Source organism: Plecotus auritus (genome assembly GCF_963455305.1).
Source record: "Plecotus auritus genome assembly, chromosome: 11".
Lineage (NCBI taxonomy): Eukaryota > Metazoa > Chordata > Mammalia > Chiroptera > Vespertilionidae > Plecotus > Plecotus auritus.
This window is the reverse complement of record NC_137777.1, coordinates 38,088,877-38,108,781: the sequence shown is the minus strand read 5'-3', so window position 1 is coordinate 38,108,781 and position 19,905 is coordinate 38,088,877. Positions and strand designations below refer to the sequence as shown.

The following is a 19,905-nucleotide window of genomic DNA, read 5'->3' as shown; positions in this document are numbered from 1 at the left end:
AGTAAGAAAGCATGAACTATTGAAATGGTAATTTATTTAGACATTAATGCTATGGACTTTTAATTATCTCAAGGTCTAAAAATAATTTATTAACAAGCACTTTACCTATTGCAGTAAAGAGCAAAACTCTTTATAATATAAAAAAGTTATATTAAATATGAGATTTTGAAGCACAAGTAGAAATTATATTTTCTAATTCTTATGCTCCGGCTACTAGATTTCTAAGAGCAGCTTTGAAAATACTATATTTATCACAATAATATAACATTACAAGAACATTACATTTTTTTAAAATATATTTTATTGATATTTTACAGAGAGGAATGGACAGGGATAGAGAGCTAGAAACATCGATGAGAGAGAAACATCCATCAGCTGCCTCCTGCACACCTCCCACTGGGGATGTGCCCACAACCAAGGTACATGCCCTTGACCGGAATCGAACCCGGGACCCTTCAGTCCGCAGGCTGACGCTCTATCCACTGAGCCAAACCGGTTTCGGCTCATTACATTTTAATCAAAAAAAATTTTTTAATATATTTTTATTGGTTTCAGAGAGGAAGGGAGAGAGAATCCAGATTTCTCACTGTAGCCTAAGGGCTGATCTGGCTCCTGCTTGCCTCTCATTCTATTCTCCCCCTCCTCACTTTGCTCCTCCCCACTGTCGTCTGGGTCCTTATGCTCATCCAGTTCTGTCCCCTCTCCAAGCCCTCAAACTGGCTGCTTCCTGGGCCTGGCACACTTCCTCACAGGCTCGCACCAGCCTGGCTCATTCTCCAAATCTCAGCTCAAATTCTTCTCACAGAGTCGTTGCCTATCTTCCTCCTCTAAAAGAAACACATTTCCTTCATCCCTTCCCACTTCTACACCCAATTTCACTCTATTCTCTTCACAGAATGTACCATAATCTTGGCCATTGATATATTTACTTTTTCACTGTCTCCTTATACTAGAACGTAAGCTCCATATGGGATGGGGCCTTAGTCCGATCTCTGCATCCCCAGCACTTTACTAGGCACACTAGACACTTGATAAATGTTTACTCAATGAAAAATAAATGCAATGGGCATTTCTATTTGTTTTGGGGGACGGGAATTTGTTTGTTTTTTTAATATATTTTTATTGATTTCAGAGAGGAATAGAGAGGGAGATAGACACATCAATGATGAAAGAGAATCATTGATCAGCTGCCTCCTGCATGCCCCATTGGGGATCAAGCCCACAACCCAGGTATGTGCCCTGATCGGGAATCGAACCCTGGTTCACAGGTCGATGCTCAACCACTGAGCAACACCAGCCTGGCTCTATTTGTTTATAAGAAACATTAACAATATGTGTTTTTATTTTTTTTAATATATTTTATTGGTTTTTCACAGAGAGGAAGGGAGAGGGATAGAAAGTTAGAAACATCGATGAGAGAGAAACATCAACCAGCTGCCTCCTGCACACCCTCCATTGGGGATGTGCCTGCAACCAAAGTACATGCCCTTGACTGGAATCAGACTGGGGACCCTTCAGTCCACAGGCCGACACTCTATCCACTGAGCCAAACCAGTTAGGGCAACAATATGTGTTTTTAGAATGACATAATTAAATGTGTTCATGCCTTTTTACAGGAAACTGACTTTTATTGCACTGTAAGATCATTATAAAATGAACTAGAGGCCCGGTGCACGAAATTCATGCACGGGGCGGGGGGCCCTCAGCCCAGCCTGCACCCTCTCCAATCTGGGACCCCATGAGGGATGTCCCCAGTAGGATCAGGCCTAAACGGACAGTCGGACATCCCCCTCACAATCCAGGACTGCTGGCTCTTAACTGCTCACCTGCCTGCCTTCCTGATTGCCTCTAACCTCTTCTGCCAGCCACCCTGATCACCCCCTAACCACTCCCCTGCCAGCCTGATGATGCCTAACTGCTCCCCTGCCAGCCTGTTTGCCCCTAACTGCCCTCCCCTGTAGGCCTGATCACCCCTAACTGCCCTCCCCTGCAGGCCTGGTCACCCCTAACTGCCCTCCCCTGCAGGCCTGGTCACCCCTAACTGCCCTCCCCTGCAGGCCTGGTCCCTCCCAACTGCCCTTCCCTGCTGGCCTGATTGCCCCCAACTGCCCTCCCTTGCAGGCCTGGGCCCTCCCAACTGCCCTCCCCTGCTGGCCATCTTGTGGTGGCCATCTTGTGTCCACATGGGGGCAGCCATCTTTGACCACATGGGGGCAGCCATCTTGTTTGTTGGAGTGATGGTCAATCTGCATATTACTCTTTTATTAGATAGGATATCTATTCCTAAACTTCTTTTTTTTTTATATATATATTTTATTGATATTTTACAGAGAGGAAGGGAGAGGGATAGAGAGCTAGAAACATCGATGAGAGAGAAACATCGATCATGCCTCCTGCACACCTCCCACTGGGGATGTGCCTGCAACCAATGTACGTGCCCTTGACCGGAATCGAACCCGGGACCCTTCAGTCCGCAGGCCGACGCTCTATCCACTGAGCCAAACCGGTTTTGGCAATTCCTAAACTTCCTAATAGATTCAAAAGAAGAGTAAAGAAAGGTTTTCATCATTTTTTTTTCAATCATGGGTCACTATTGCAGAAATATGCAAAAGGCCACACAATAATAAAAAAGCACCAGCCAAAACCGGTTTGGCTCAGTGGATAGAGCGTCAGCCTGCGGACTGAAGTGTCCCAAGTTCGATTCCGGTCAGGGGCATGTGCCTTGGTTGCGGGCATGTCCCTGGTGGGGGGTGTGCAGGAGGCAGCTGATCGATGTTTCTAACTCTCTATCCCTCTCCCTTCCTCTCTGTAAAAAATCAATAAAATATATTTAAAAAAAAAAAAAAAAAAAAAAGCACCAGCCATTTTCAAAAACAAGCATGGAGTGAAACTCTTTTTAAACAAGCTGACCAAAAAAAGCTGACAAGAGCCAAAAAAATAAAGCAATTAAATGCAGGTATACAGATATATAAGATGTTTTCAATGATTTTAATAAGTTATTTGAAAGATGTGAGAATAGAGTATATTACATTGCTGAGTTTCACTCTCTGCTTCAATCCATCACCAACTAATTAAACTTTTGCTGAACTTATTATTGGCCTGATAAACTTAAGCAAAGTCTTGGATTTTTATTAGAAGACAGAGGTTCCTCACCCCTGGTTCCTAAGACAATTAAGCAATGAACTGTTCCTGAAACCTAATCTAAACTTTTTCTGAAATTATAAGTCCCTTTCTTGCAAATGTTCCATGAAAAACTCAAACTCAAATTAAAGTGTTAGGCTCTATTGACAATAGATGTTTCAGAAATAAAGATTAAAACATTATTTAAATGAGAAATCAGCCCTAACCAGTTTGGCTCAGTGGATAGAGCGTCGGCCTGCAGACTAAAGGGTCCCGGGTTCGATTCTGGTCAAGGGCATGTACCTTGGTTGCGGGCATATCCCCAGTGGGGGGTGTGCAGGAGGCAGCTGATCAATGTTTCTCTCTCATCGATGTTTCTAACTTTCTATCCCTCCCCTCTCCCTTCCTCTCTGTAAAAAATCAATAAAATATATTTTAAAAAATAAATGAGAAATCAATGACAATGTTTGTAAAAATACTTTTCAGAAAACATTTTTACTCTAAGATATGTTAACTGTATAATATAAATGTGATTTTAAGGTAATGAAACTGATTTTCAGCTTAGATCCCGTAATTTACAGTCACATCTAATACATGTTATATTTATTACAATTTGACTCCCTAGTGGAGGGTAGAAGTGAACCATTTTGGAAAAAAGTTTATGTACATTAAACATAATAGAATTTTAAAAATAGAACTTGAGAAAGTTTGGACATTAAAGTTAACCGAATATTAAAAAAATAGAACTTGACAAAGTCCTTCGCATCCATTCTTAGGTAGTGAAGGGGGCAGTGGAGGGACAGCTAGATTGCAAAGTTTCTGAGGTTAAGTGGACTTGATTTGGTGACTGAATGGGGGTACTAGTACATGAGAGAGTACTGGAGATGGATTTTTGGCTCTGCTTTGGGTAGTGGACGGACTGTGAGAAAGACAGAAACTAAAGGAGGCAGATCAGATTTGTGCAGTATAGAAATGAGTTCAGTTTTTGACAGGTTCACTTTTTATTGCTTCTTTGAATTCACATCCAGATGGAATGAATATCTAGCAGCTAGCTGGATGGATATGTCTGGAACTCAGGAGAAATACTTTGTTTTGTTTTATATATAACCTATGTAATAATGTTATTGTATTTTAAAATGACATAAATTAGTTACTAAGTTAATTTTTTCAAAAATTATTTATTATTGGTGTACACCATGGCATTAGAAGGCCATGAAGCTCTCAATTAAATGATCATCCCCAACTTACAGAAATCAAGATTAATACCTTGAAAGAAAACGTCCTCCTCCTAAATCAAAGAACTTCCTTTGTATTGGTGCTACAACTTACAGCTTCTATAAATGGACACTTGTTAAGAAATCATTCACTTATTTCCCAAAATTTTAAGTAAATCTTCCCTCCTTAAATAAATTTTTCATTGCTCCCTGTACTAGATATATCTACACTAATAAAAGAAAAACATGCAAATTGACCTCCGCTATGCCCAAAAGCCACACCCATAAGCCAATCAGGAGCAAGTATGCAAATTAACCCAACCAAGATGGCTGCAGCCATGGAGTGAGCAGGAGCCTTGGGTTTCCCAGGCGATGGAGGAAGCCAAGCTTCCTGGCCGGCCCTGGCCTCCGCTCAAGGCTACAAAGTTTCAATTATAGAAGATAAATAAATCCCAGATACCAGGGTCTCTGCTTGGGTTGCCAGGGGGCGTGGCCGGCCTGCAAACCACCACAGGCCCCTCTCCCAGGCCACCCCATGCCCCAAGGGAATCCCCACCCTGATCCAGGACACCCTTCAGGGCAAACCATCCGGCCCCCACCCGTGCACCAGGCCTCTATACTATCTAATAAAAGAGTAATATGCAAATTGACCATCACTCCAACAAACAAGATGGCTAACCCCATGTGGACACAAGATGGCTGCCACAAGATGGCCAGCAGGGGAGGGCAGTTGGGAGGGCCCAGGCCTGCAAGGGAGGGCAGTGGGGGGCAATCAAGCCTGCAGGGGAGGGCAGTTAGGGGTGACCAGGCCAGCATAGGAGGGAAGTTGGGGGCAACCAGGCCTGCAGGGAAGGGCAGTTGAGGGGGACCCAGGCCTGCAGGAGAGGGCAGTTAGGGGTGACCAGGCCTGCAGGGAAGGGCAGTTGGGAGAGACCAGGCCTGCAGGAGAGGGCAGTTGTGGGGGACCAGGCCTGCAGGAGAGGGCAGTTAAGGGTGACCAGGCCTGCAGGGGAGGGCAGTTAGGTGCAAACAGGCTGGCAGGGGAGCAGTTAGGCATCATCAGGCTGGCAGGGGAGTGGTTAGGGGCGATCAGGAAGGCAGGCAGGCGAGCAGTTAAGAGCCAGCAGTCCTGGATTGTGAGAGGGATGTCCGACTGCCCATTTAGGCCTGATCCTACCAGGATCAGGATCCCAGATTGGAGAGGGTGCAGGCTGGGCTGAGGAACACCCCCCCCCATGCATGAATTTCGTGCACCAGGCCTCTAGTATATATATATAATATTAATTTCAGAGAGGGAGAGGGAGAGGGAGAGGGAGAGGGAGAGGGAGAGGGAGAGGGAGAGGGAGAGGGAGAGGGAGAGGGAGATAGAAACATCAATGAGGAGAGAGAATCATTGATCGGCTTCTTCCTGCACATCCCACTGGGGATCAAGCCTGCAACCCAGGTATGCGTCCCTGACCAGGAATCAAACCATGACCTCCTGGTTCATAGGTCAATGCTCAACCACTTTGCCATGCTGGCCAGGCTATACTAGCTATTTTTTGCTGCATAACAAATTATCCCCAAAACTTAGTGGCTTAAAACAACACATTGATTATTTCACAGATTTCATGGGCCAGGAATTCAGGTCCTCTGTTTCAGGGTCTCTCATAAGGCTACAATCAAGGTGTTGGCCAGGAATGAGGTCTCATCTGAAAGTTCAACTGAGGATGGATCAACTTCCAAGATTAAACAATAGTTTTTGGCATTTAGTTTCTTGTGGGACTGAGGCTCTCTGTTCCTCATTACTTGTTGGCTGGAGGCCATCCTCAGTTCCTTGCCAAGTGACACTTCTAAATGACAGCTTGCTCTATCAACACGTGCAAGCTAAAAATGCAGTAGAGAGGCTGCTAGCAAGACAGAATTCATGATCTTTCGTAACCTAATGGCAGAAATGGTATCTCATCAACCTTTTCTTAATCTATTGGCTGGGACAAGTCATTAGGTCCAACCCACACTCAAGGGGAGGTGATTACACAAGGGCATGAATACCAGGAGATGACCATTTTATTTTATTTTTATTATTTTTTAATCCTCACCCGAGGATATCCCCCCCCCCTTTTTTTTAGAGAGAGAGTGTAAGAGAGAGGGAAAGACAGAGAGGAATATCAATGTGAGAGAAACACATTAATTGGTTGCCTCCTGCACATGCCCTGATGAGAGCCTGGGCCAGGGAGGAGCCTGCAACCGAGGTACGTGCCCTTAACCAGAATCGAACACAGAATCTTTCAGTCTGTAGGCCTACACTCTATCCACTGAGCCAAACCAGCTAGGGCTCATTAGACCATTTTAAAAGTCTACCTACCATTGTCACTAATATTTTATCAATCTACAAGGTCAACACAAAAAGAGTTAACGCCAATAAAAGCTAATTTTTCTGTATTGAGTTATATGATGATATACTTGTCTGGGCCTTTTAAAATGTTGATTTCTCAATGAAAATAACTAATCATTAAAGTGTTTGCTTAGTACTCCAGAGGTCAAGAAATACAAAAAAAATATATAGAACAATTTTTAAAATAAAAAGTGTGTTTCTGTCTAAAGTTACTTGGAAACTCTAGTGGAGACTTTTTTAAATGTGCTTTTTAGAGCAATTCTTCCAAGACTGCCTTTTAAAATGACTGTCAAGACTCCATTTTTTTTGACAAATACAAATTTCCCAACATCTGTCAAAGTGTAACTCTTAGAATACTTTACACTGAACTTAAAATGTTGCACTGAAAACAAGTATTTCTTGTAGTCTGCCAAATTTCTGCCACATTGGAAAATATGCAGATGACTGTTTAACACTGTGTGCCACTAGACAGGAATTATATTTCACATCTTAATGAGAAAATACTTTCTTTTAAACTTAAAATTAATTAGTAATTCAACCATTTTAAACTATTTTAAATACCAACAGTCACAAAGAGGTTTTCAATTCCACAAAGAGCAGGATCTAAAAATGGATTTTCAGAACATAATTTTATCATTTTTTAAAAAATCTGATTACTAAATTAAGAGAAATAAACAAGCACAATCGCACCCCCAAGAAATAACCACTATTAAATATTTTGGTATATAGTATAGGTATGGATGTATATAACTGTATCTAAATCTATACTATTAGACATAAATATATTTTTTAAACATTTAAATGTGTGTATAATTTTACCACAAATAAGATCATATTCCTTTTTATTATTTATGAAATCATTACAAAACAAAGATTTAACAGAGCAACTGAATTTTAATAAGACATTGCTAAACATGTTTCTAGCAAAGTAATGTTAGAAGCAGGTTCAGTGAGTGCTACAAGCAGCAACGAGACAGCCCTGCATTCATTACTAAAGCTGTTGTTCCCAAAGGAATGATCTACAAAATAGGTAAGAAGGGCATCTGATCTGTGTCATAGTGTTTTAGGCATATTGTTTTGATCGTACTTTTACTTCTTCATATCCTTCTGTAGCTTTTTATTCTGTTAGGTAACTCCCTCCTTAAACTCTTTCCCCAGTGTCTGAATCTAAATTATGTGTTTCTCAATCACAGAATTACTATTTGTTCTCAGAACATATCTCACTTCTCATGAATCTTTCTCTGACATCTTAACCAGCTTTGCTTCCCTCTTCCATCAAAACTAGTTGGCATAGTTACTGACTTGCTATAGTTCTCTTTTCCCTACTTCCTCCCTCACTACTATTTTGGCCTCCTGGGTTCGATGATTAGTTTTATTCTGAAAACTATTAAACCTATCTCATCTCATACATGTGCAAACCAAACTGATCTACTTCCCCTCAAGTTACTTGCCACCTTTCCTTTTTCTCCAGTATTGTTTCTTTATCCTAACAAACACCTGAGAATTATCTTCAATTATCTTCTCCTTCCCTTTCTCCTATCCCCATGGTCAGCAAACTGCGGCTCGCGAGCCACATGCGGCTCTTTGGCCCCTTGAGTGTGGCTCTTCCACAAAATACCACGGCCTGGGCGAGTCTATTTTGAAGAAGTGGCGTTAGAAGAAGTTTAAGTTTAAAAAATTTGGCTCTCACCCTGGCCGGTTTGGCTCGGTGGATAGGGTGTCAGCCTATGGACTCGGGGGTCCCAGGTTTGATTCCGGTCAGAGGCATGTACCTTGGTTGCGGGCACATCCCCAGTGGGGGGTGTGCAGGAGGCAGCTGATCGATGTTTCTCTCTCATCGATGTTTCTAACTCTTTCTCCCTCTCCCTTCCTCTCTGTAAAAAATCAATAAAATATATTTTAAAAAAAATTTTGGCTCTCAAAAGAAATTTCAATCGTTGCACTGTTGATATTTGGCTCTGTTGACTAATGAGTTTGCCGACCACTGTCCTATCCGATCTCTCTATTAAATCTTGCTTCAAGATGCCTCCCAGATTTGTTCATTTCTTGCCACTCTCTTTGCCTTCACACTAATACAGACCAAAACTGCCTACAACTGGACTTATCAACAACAATGTCCTGAATAGGTTAGGGTTCACCTGTCCCCATCCCTCTGTCCCTCTTTCTATGCATTCTTACTGTAACAGTCAGTGAGATATAAGAGGACCTGAGCTTAAAATCAGGAGCCCAAGGGTAAATTCCCTCTCTGCCACCTCATTTGTGACCTTCAGCCTATTTCTTTCCTATCTCTAGACCTGGGAGTTTCCTTATCTGCAAAATGGCAAATTGGACTGTCCACATGGGCTCTAAGCTGCCTTGTAACTCTAACAATGTCCTCTGGCCCCTCTTTGCTAAAGGAACAGCAATGACAACTTTTCCAGCATGCCCCCACCTCCTTAGATCACAGCTGTCACCCACTGTTTTATAGCTTTCACTGTCCCTTACATCCAGATTGCTCACTTTACCATATCCCTAATGAGTCCCAGTCTTTCCACTATAAACGTCAGTTCCTTCTTCTATTGTTCTTCTTCTCCTTCATTTATAAATTATTTTAACAAACAGTTATGGAGTGGCTGCTAATCTAGAAAGCACTTTGCCAAGTCCCGGGAATATTAAGATAAAAGATACAATCCTTGCTCTTAAAGAATTTACCATTTTATTAAAGATATGGATAAGTAACAAACATACAGTAGTGGGGTAAGTATTGTGCTAAAGAATTTAACATAGCCTGGCTAGTTTGGTTCAGTGGATAGAACGTTGGCCTGCGGACTGAAGGGTCCTGGGTTCAATTCCGGCCAAGGGCAAAAGCCTGAGTTGTGGGCTCCATCCCCAGTGGGGGATGTGCTGGAGGCAGCTGATCAATGATTCTCATCATTGATGTTTCTCTCTCTCTCCCTCTCCCTTCATCTCTGAAATCAATAAATATATATTTTTTTAAAAAGAATTTAATATATCCTAGTTGTTTGGGGGCAGAAAACAGTAATTACTTAACAAGACCCAGTACCTAGAAAGGCTTCAGAAAGTATGTGTGCTCAATCCAAGCCGAGTCCTTCAGTCTTAAAAGGGAAAATAAGAATTAAGGAGGGGGAAAGAAGTGTGTTCTTTTACTACCTTGCGGCGAGGAGAGAAGAGGGTGAAGTTTATTAGGACAAGACATACTGTGCCAAGTGCCAGATTGGAATACTGAAGTCTAGAGGGCAAGAGGCAAGCAGTGAGGCTGGCCATGATGAATGGACTGCAATGTCACCCTAACGAATTTGGATTTTGTTTGAGTAAAGGGCTGTATTTGGATTTAAACAATTTATTTCCTGGTCTGTTATTGGGAAAAGGTGGTGGGTTTGGGGCACCGAAAGTTCAAAACTGATGGCAAGGAATATCCAGGAGAGGGAAATGATGACCTGCCAAAAATTGCCCTGGCAGGAAGGCTGGCCCACTAACACGCCAATGTGACCGATGCCTTGCGGCCTCATCAAGCTGACTGTCTTCAGTCAGACCCTGTCTAGGGCCACCCGCCCACCAGGCGTCATAGGGAGCAGGACCCCGCGACGCCACAGAGGAGGGCGCTTCCGGACACCTCGCGAGATCTCTCCTGAGCCGCGAACAGACCAAGCTTGTCTGGTCGCCCGGCAACCACAGGTGGGCAGCGGAGGAACCTGGCACTGGCGAAACTTACCAAACCGGAGTTACTAACCCGGCTCACCCAGGACCGGTGAGGTGCATTCAGGGAAGAAGCGTGGGGACCTAGGAAACCCTAGAGCCAGATTTCTCAAACTTGCCTGCCAGTAAGACTTTCCCGGGGCACTTGTTGTAATGCAGATGAGCCTATATCTCTAGACATCTAGAATTTCTAGAAAAAATCTGGAAGTTTGTGTTTTAAACAAATGGCTATAATCAGGCAAGATTGGGAAACAGCTCTGGAGGAGGGAGATGGGTGGAGGGGTGGCCGCGGAGCCGAGGGAGCGGGATCTGTGGTTGCGGACCTGAGTTTGAAAAGGGGAAAGTCTGAGAGCATGAGCGATTGAGAGCATCTGGAAGTCAGTGAGCCTGGGGCTAGCTAAGAGAAATAGACAGTCTCAGTCTGAAACGTCCACCGCATCTAGCCAGTAGGAGCCTCGAGATGATGAAAGCCAAGGGATCCCCCCCGCCCCTCCCTCAACATGGATTCCCAGAGCGCCTGTAAAGCAGCTCCAAGTGCCCGCCCTGGCCATCTGGAGAGATATTCTGGCAAGTGAAGCCCCGAGATAACAGAGATATCTACTATGGAAAAAATATGAAAAAGCAGTTTCTCACCCTAGTCGGTTGCTCAGTGGCTAGTTCGTAGGCCTGCGGACTGAAGTGTCCCCATTGATTCCCAGTAGGGGGCGTGCAGGAGGCAGCGGACCAATGATTCTATCTCATCATCATCTCCCCCCCCCCACCCCCCCACCCCCGTCTTCCTCTCTGAAATCAATAAATTAAAAAAAAAAAAAAAAACAGTTTCTCAGACTTCGGAAAATAAGGGACCTTTTTATTTTTTTATTTTTATTTTTTGACAAGGAATTAGGTTTATTTATTGTAGCTTGAGATGGCAGAATTAAAGAGCTTCAGCACAATGTACAGAATGTTCTAAAAGTAGAGTTCCAAAATGGAACAGGGAATCTGTGAAGTGAGGATCTTTGTCTTATAGCATTCGGAATGTAAAAGACTATGCTTCAGGGATTCCAAATATGATGTCTTTTCACATTTCATGAATATACTTAATCCCAAAATAAGCATTCAAAACCCGTATATATCAGCCGTCTCCTTTTCAAACACCTCCCTTTCACCTCTGGAGTCCCCCATACTCTTCTCAAAGTGAAGTCTTTTGGCTACCAAGCCCACCACTATGTAAGTCTTCCTAAACTCATTCACTTAATTTTTTCCAAATCTATACTTTTCCTGATACCATGTCCCTGATATCCTTCTTTATAATTCAGTCGAAATGCCATGATTCTCATTTCCAATGACTAAACCCTATCTATCTTCCCAGGCTCACTTACTGCCATGTTTTCACCTACTCATCCCTACCTTCTGCCTATTACCTCCAGCTTCTTCCAATGCCAAGTCCCCAACCCCACTCTTTCAAGGGACCTTTTTAAAAAGAAAACCAGGGACACCCCACACGTGTTGACATAATTATTTTTATTATAATGTTCTAAAATATATCCAAATCCAACCTAATAAACTCCTGAAGCTTATTTCTCTAAAACAAACTACAATGCCAATGAAGTTTAAAATTATTATATGAAATTTAAACATGATAAATGGTGGTGTTTGGGTGAAACAATTCTCTTTTGTGAATCTGACTGTTGCGATACAGGTTCTTTTTTTTTTTTTTTAATATATTTTATTGATTTTTTTACAGAGAGGAAGGGAGAGAGATAGAGAGTTAGAAACATCGATGAGAGAGAAACATCGATCAGCTGCCTCCTGCACACCCCCCACTGGGGATGTGCCCGCAACCAAGGTATATGCCCTTGACCGGAATCGAACCTGGGACCCTTCAGTCCGCAGGCTGACGCTCTATCCACTGAGCCAAACCAGTTTCGGCAGGTTCTTTTGATTAACAGCCTCTATTATTGTACTAGAGGCCTGGTGCACGAAATTCGTGCACAGGAAGGAGGTGTCCCTCAGCCTGGCCTACACCTTCTCCTATCTGGGATATCCCTCTCACAATCCGGGACCGCTGGCTCCTAACTGCTCGCCTGCCTGCCTGCCTGATTGCCCCCTAACTGCTCCCCTGCCAGCCTGATTGCTCACAACTGCCCTCTCCTGCTGCGACCTGCCTCCTCTGCTGGGACCGGCCTCCTCCACACCACACAGAGCCGCGGGACTCCCAGGCCTCACCGCACAGAGAGGCCACTAGGCCCCGCCTCTGCTGTGTGCGTGCTCATCTTGTGGCGTCCATCTTTTGGCAGCCATCTTTTGGCGGCCATCTTGTGACAACGTCGCGCAAGGGCATCATGCAAGGGCATGACGCCACCTAGGCTTTTATTATATAGGATGTTATGGGTTGATTCAATTCTCTCCCTTTCCACATTCAAGCCCCTGGAAAGTTTTCCTATAATTTGCTAAAGAGGTCCATTGGCCTTCTCTTGGTTTAATAAATAAGTCATGTATATATTATGTTTGCCTCTTTCATTTTCTAATTATCTGAGAGAATTAAATTTATTTCTATACAAACCAATTAGTGTAATGGAACTTAGAGACAAAATCCATTTATAGTGTGGTCATTCATGAGAATTCACATGATCCAAAATGTTTCTTTTAGCCTAGGTTAGAAAGCAGAGCCTGAAGCAAAAACTCTGTGATAACAGTTTCTGGGGGCTGTTATCACCGGGAAACGAGAGACAGGACAATAAAAAAATGTGACAGAGATGGAGAGAGCAAAACGTTCTAAACATGATTTCAGAGGGACATTTTGAAATGGTAGTGCCTCCTAAAAGTCCATGGGGGAAAGAAGGGAGAATAAATCCTTCATGGCTCTGGTCTCCCATTGGTCAGTTACCCACAGGGCATCACATCCTTCCTAGTACAGGGTTGCTCCTGCATGGTCACTTGCACAGCAGTCTCCTGTCTCAGCTGTAAGGCAGAAACCCTGTAGTGTATAACCTCTTTAAGATTTGCATTTCAGCACAGTTATCAGTGTAAAAAAGATATTTGAAATTTCCAGAAAAGGTTCTAAAATTTTTAAATAGCAGCCAAAGAAATCATATTTTCAATATGTGCAACCCTGAAGTGGCCATCACTAGTTTTAAACTCTACAAAAGCTCTTGCAAATATGCTAAGATGACATATACATATACTAGAATCATAAAAGCAACATTGTAAAAGCAAAAAAATTAAAACACCCTAAGATCTATCATTAGACTAAATTTCTTACAATGGAATATTATACAGCATTGCAAATATTTTAGAGCCACTTTAGGCTTTTCAACCCTGAAGAGTCTCACAAACAAAAAATTAAGCAAAGAAGAAAACTGGAATCAGAATAATGTCATTTATGACAAGTAAAAAACAATACTATATGTTGTTTAGATATTCATACATATGTAGTAAAAGTATAAAGACAAAGAGGAATGTCTAAAGTTACGATAAACTAAATTTAAAAGCATGGAGAGGGAGAAAAGTATAGATCTGGGTTCCAAATATACTTGTAATGTTCATGGGTGTGGTGTTATTCTTTATACTTTTATGATGATATATTTTATGAAGTATTTTAGGCAAGATTAAGAAAAGTTATCTTAATTAGTAACTTTGTTCATAATATTATTGTCGTGATTGAAATTTGATCTGTCAACACTAATCTTTCATGCCCAGAATACCACACAAATTGAGGTGTTTGGTTGGTGAAATCCCAGATACATCTTATATAATAAAAGCCTAATATGCTACGTGTCCAGTCGGCCGGTCAGCAGGTCAACCATTCAACCAATCAAAGCGTAATATGCTAATGATATGCTAAGGCTGCTCAACCACTCACTATGACGTGCACTGACCACCAGGGGGCAGACAGTCAGCCAGTCGACCAGTCGCTATGACGTGCACTGACCACCAGGGTGCAGATGCTCTGACCAGTAGGTTAGCTTCTGTTGGGGTCTGGCCCATCAGGACTGAGCGAGATGGGCTGGACACACCTTGGAGCCCTCTCATATTCCCTCCCGGGTGGTCCCTCCCCGGCCCTAATCGTGCACTAATGGGGTCCCTCAGCCTGGCCTGTGCCCTCTCGCAATCCGGGACCCCTCGGGGGATGTCAGAGAACCGGTTTCGGCCCAATCCCACAGGCCAAGCCAAGGAACCCCACTGGTGCTTTGCATCAAAAGCAAAATTGGAGAAACTGGAGTATGTATCACTTAAATGACTACAAAAAATGGGTTATCTCAAACTATGGACCACATATGCATATCTTATGCATAACTTTATTCATAGTTGCCAAAACCTGGATACACACTCTGAATGATTATAAAGTCAGTGTTTATTAACATATAGTTCATTTTCAAAATTTAAAATAATCGACAAAAATGAATTTTTTTTTTTTTTTTTTTTTTTTTTTGTCAATGCCTATTTTCAAACTGATGATCGTTCTGGTCTAGGCACTGCTGATAATGCAAAACGATGGAATCGCAAACATCAAGAATCATTTGGCTTGGTATTTGTGCGCCCTCAATTCGTCAACTATTGCTGGTTTTGTACTGTTAACTTTATCTTTTATGTATCCCTATAAAAAAAGTCTAATGGATAAATTTTCTTTTTATTTTAATATTTTTATTGCTTTTTTTTAGAGGAAGGGAGAGGGAGAGAGAGATAGAAACATCAATGATGAGAGAGAATCATTGTTTGCCTGCCCTCCTGCACGCCCCCTACTGGGGATTGAGCCTGCAATCCAGGCATGTGCCCTTGACTGGAATCGAACCTGGGACCCTTCAGTCCACAGGCTGACGCTCTATCCACTGAGCCAAACTGGCTAAGGCTAAATTTTCTTTATTCAAAGCTTAGTCTGGCTTCACCCATTATTTTGAATCAGTTAAGCCTCAAGAGGTGTGAAAATTAAGTGAGTTATCAACTGTTAAAGTATGTACATATTTTTGTGTCCCCCAAAAATGTATACACACTTTGAATAATTATAAAGGCAGTGTTTGTACTTCAACTGCGTTTTCAAACTTCTAGTGGCATTTTAAGATGAATTTCCTTTGTTCAAAGCTTAGTCTGGCTGAAAAGAAAGAAACATCAAGTGAGCTATCAGCTGTTAAAGTGTGTATACATGTTTTGGGGACACCCTGTATTCCAGATGAAATAGTGAAGTGAATAGTGTTTGCCTTATCTGTGAACAAAATAGTAGAATAATAATGATGATGACAAACATTTATTGGCCTATGTACCAGGCACTGTGTAGAATACTCTACACATGATTATCTCGTGTAATCCTCATACTATCCCTTGGATATTGGCCTAATTTTATAAGAAATTGAGGTAACATGCCCAAGATTGCCCAACTGATGAGCAGTGGAGTGAAAGTTTGAAACTAGGCTGTCTGGATTGAGAAACACTGCATTGTTACCTGTTTATGGATTACTAGAGGCCTGATGCACGAAATTCGCAGCCGCAGCAGCTTGCCTCAGCCCTCACAGTCCCGGCTTGGTCCGGAAGTCATCCAGAAGGATGTCCGGAAGGTCGTTTGGCTGTCCAGTCTAATTAGCATATTAAACTTTTATTATTATAGATAGTTGTAGCAGCATAACAAAATTTCAACGCCAGCCCCATTTTCAAGTATTTTGCACCACTGTCCTATGTATATATTCAAAGTTCTCACACCATTTGTTCTGATTTGAGGATTTAGTAAATATGATCACAACAGATATTACAGAAAAGGAGCCAGGAGACCTGATCTCATTTTTACATACCACTCGCTTGAGTAGTTCCAGACAAATCATTGAACCTTAGTTTCTTCACATGACAACACTAGATGATAATCCTTGAGAATCCTTTTCTACTTCAAGAGAGAAAAATGATATTTTAACAGATGGCCACAATAAAAATTCAATACTAGGGAGAGGAAAAGACTTAAAAGTAAATGAACCTTGTGTATTTAATTTTGGTGTTTTTAATTTTTTAATAAAAGACTTTGGTCTATAAACTTAGAAATACCTAAATGTCCCTGAAAATGTCTATGAACTAAGCTAATCAAATAGTTTTATATAAGAAACTTAAAATGTCAAAATGATTTTTTCTAAATATTCCTTTTTTTTCCTTTAATTTTTAGAAAGTTGGGCATAAAGCAATACCTAAAACTGCTTCTTGGCATGGCATTAGAACAGAGCTAAAATACTAATTTGATTTTGACAGAAATCATGGTTCGACTGACCTTGGATCTAATTGCCAAAAACAGCAACTTTAAACCCAGAAAAGAAGAAACCACCTTACAATACCTTAAGAAAATAACTCATATAAATTTTTCAGACAGAAATATAGATGCAATTGTAAGAACTCTGAAATTATTTCTAATTTTTATATAATTAGCCATGTAAAGTTTAGAAATTGTTGTCAAGGTATACATTCTTATTAACTATATTTTGATTATACTTATTAACTATATTTTCATTAGCTGTATATTGTGTTATTTAATTTCCTGCTTAGGTTAAACTTTTTAAAATTAACTTTCTATAAAATATACCATTGTGATTGTTAAATATATGTGTTAAATATATATGTTCCCCTAAAATACTCTACTGTATAGCAAACTAGATTTAAAAGCACATGTTGGAAAATAATTTCAAAGATAATTACTCATATGTAATTCCCTAACCTTGAAATATGAATTTTAACATATAAAAATAGTAAAAATTAACTGTGTGATTACCATATTTCAAAACTTTAACAGGGAAATCTTTTTCCCACAGAATTTAATGGTTATATACATGTAGATTATACTCTTTCAGTTACATCAGACAGATTTTGTTCACTTGGATATACTCTGAAATTACATTTTCTCTGTGTTAAGACAGTTCTTGACTTTAATTTGGGAAACTTTAAAGACAGCAATAACCCATTTGGGCCATTTGTATTGGTATCCATTATCTATAATAAAATGCTAAAGACTATAGATGAGAGGAAATTTCTTGGAAACATATAACCCACATGAGGGCAGGGACTATGTCTATTTTCTTCACATCACTCTAAATTCCCCATCCAATACTGTGCCTGTCTCATTTTAAGTGCTTAATAAATATTTACTGAATGAATGATTGAATGCATTTTGAAAACACCAAAGCCCCAGGCAGTAGTGTCAATTAAGACTACGGAAGTTTTGTTTGTTTTTTCAGAGACCCTACCCAGTTCCCATTCTATATCTTTTTCCAGTTTTCTGGTGATCCTTCTCTCATGAATCCAATGGCCCAAATCTCACGTTTCTCTTTGGTTGCCCAAAGCTCTCTACCTCACCATACTATATTTAGGCTGCTTTCTCCAGCGCCTCCCTTTAAAGTTGTTTGGCCCCTCGCAATCAATGCTCCTTCAGTGTGGATGTTAGGAGGAAAGCAAACTGATGTAAGGTAATTTACACTGAGAATAACTTGTAAACTTAAAGTTACCAAGATGTGGTTATATTTTAAAAGATCATAATAAAAGCTGAGATATTTTTGAGCAAAACTTCACTCGTAATCTCTTGCCTACTCAGTCTAGGCTGACTTTACCAGCACACAAGAAATGACAGCCTTTTAAAATACCTTTAATTATTTTTCTTATCTCAAATGTAATTGGTGTTCATTTACATAAAATACATATAAAAAGAAAGAAACTGACTTTTAATTTTACCATGTAGAGAAAATCACTATTAACATTTAGGGAAATGTCCTTCCAATCTTTTTTCTAGGCATACATTCATATAATTTTACAATAGTGGTTCCCTGAATGTACTGTTCTCATTTTATTATGAAATCTATAAGATATTACTAAAGAAACTAAAGGATATTTAATGGCTATATGGTATTTCCTTCAATGGCACTATCATAGTTTCTTTATCAATCCATTGTTCTTGAATATCTAGCTGACTTCCAATTTTCAGTATTATAAATCACAACAGTTACTTCCAATCCTACAGAAAGACTAAGAAGACCTGATTTATAATGTTGGAGCAATAATTTTTTAAATGCTTCAACTTCCAGAGAAGCCTAATTGTTTCCAAGAAAAATTGGTTGCACTGGGAAAATATTTCTTAACAAATACAATTTTATAGATATAGTTACAGAATACTAAAACCTAGAACTAATTTGTAGTTATTCTAGTCTTGTTTTGACTGTGATAAGAAGAGATATTGTTCTTTTATATTAAACTTAAGAATATTACAGAATGATTTAAGTGAAAAACTATCTTAAAAACAAACAAGTTTTCAAGAAAAATTAAGTATGACCTGTTTTTGTTTTTCTTTTAGGATGACCTCTCTCTTTGTAAAAATCTTAGTGTTTTATATTTGTATGATAACCATATTAGTCAAATAACTAACTTGAATTTTGCCACAAATCTGACCCACCTGTACCTACAAAACAATTGTATTTCATGTATAGAGAACCTCAGTTCATTAAAGAAACTGGAAAAACTGTAAGTGCTTTTATTTAATTGTCATCATTACAGTATTATTTTTGCATGCAGGTATTTCCATTATCTGTTGTTTTGTGGAACAGTCTACAATTTTTATTCTCTTTTAGTAGTATTAATACAAAATAATTGTTTCAAATGTAATATCAAACAATTTGTGTTTTATTAAGTCTGGTATACTTTTCTTTTGCAGGAGGTTGTCTTAAGGGCTTATAGGAAAACCTAAAAACATCCTTATGTAGGCTCAAATAGTGAGAAAAGTTTCCATGGAACTCAAATGAGTTTTGTGCCTTTCAGAATCACATTTCTGAAAAGGACAGGGTCATAAAATGAATGTTGATGTAGGCTTGATTATAAAAAGGCATTTACTGTGCCTATAATGATTTTAATTAAACAATGAAGACTGGTGGATCCAATTTCCCCAGATTAAAAGAACTATCAGTGCTTCTCAAAAAGTGGGCCAGGAGCCTTAGAATGGGGAGAGGACAGTGGGGTGGGAAATGCTGGGTTCTTTAGATAGTCAAATCAGAATCTCTGTGGGTTAGGCCCAGAAATCTTCATTTTTAAATCTACAACCCTAGGTGATTCTTCTGCACTCTATATATGAGGAGTATGGGTAAGTAGTTTAATAAGGACTATCACCATTCTCTCACTTAAAAAAAAATTTCTTAGACTAAATTACATGTAAAAATCATATAAACTTTTCATTAATTCAATATAAAGAGAACATTCTGTATGTATAATTTTCACACAGTTCAATGATTTTGTTATGTTTTTATCATGTTTAAAGACCATGGTGTTCATAGAATGTCTACTTAAAATTATGTCTTCTATTTTTCAGATATCTGGGGGGCAATTACATTGCTGTCGTAGAAGGTCTAGAAGGATTAGAAGGACTAAGAGAGCTTCATGTTGAGAGTCAGAGGCTTCCCCTTGGAGAAAAGCTTCTGTTTGATCCAAGAAGTCTTCAATCTCTGGCAGTAAGGCTACATTTGAGTATTCTAACAGAGAATGTCGTGATTAACAGTTATGGACCAGGAAGGTGGTGAA

The 19,905-nt window shown here is 40.3% G+C and overlaps 1 protein-coding gene across 1 annotated transcript in view; it reads left to right on the top strand.

Annotated features, from left to right (window-relative positions):
* Positions 1–10,371: 10,371 nt before the first annotated feature.
* The window catches only part of PPP1R42 (protein phosphatase 1 regulatory subunit 42), a 34,577-nt gene continuing 25,043 nt past the window's right edge, over positions 10,372–19,905 (top strand). The window contains exons 1-4 of the mRNA XM_080646336.1: positions 10,372–10,456; positions 16,609–16,742; positions 18,692–18,858; positions 19,697–19,835. Of these exons, the coding sequence (XP_080502462.1) occupies positions 16,614–16,742; positions 18,692–18,858; positions 19,697–19,835 (435 nt within the window). The 5' untranslated portion in view covers positions 10,372–10,456; positions 16,609–16,613. The remainder of the gene's footprint in view (positions 10,457–16,608; positions 16,743–18,691; positions 18,859–19,696; positions 19,836–19,905) is intronic.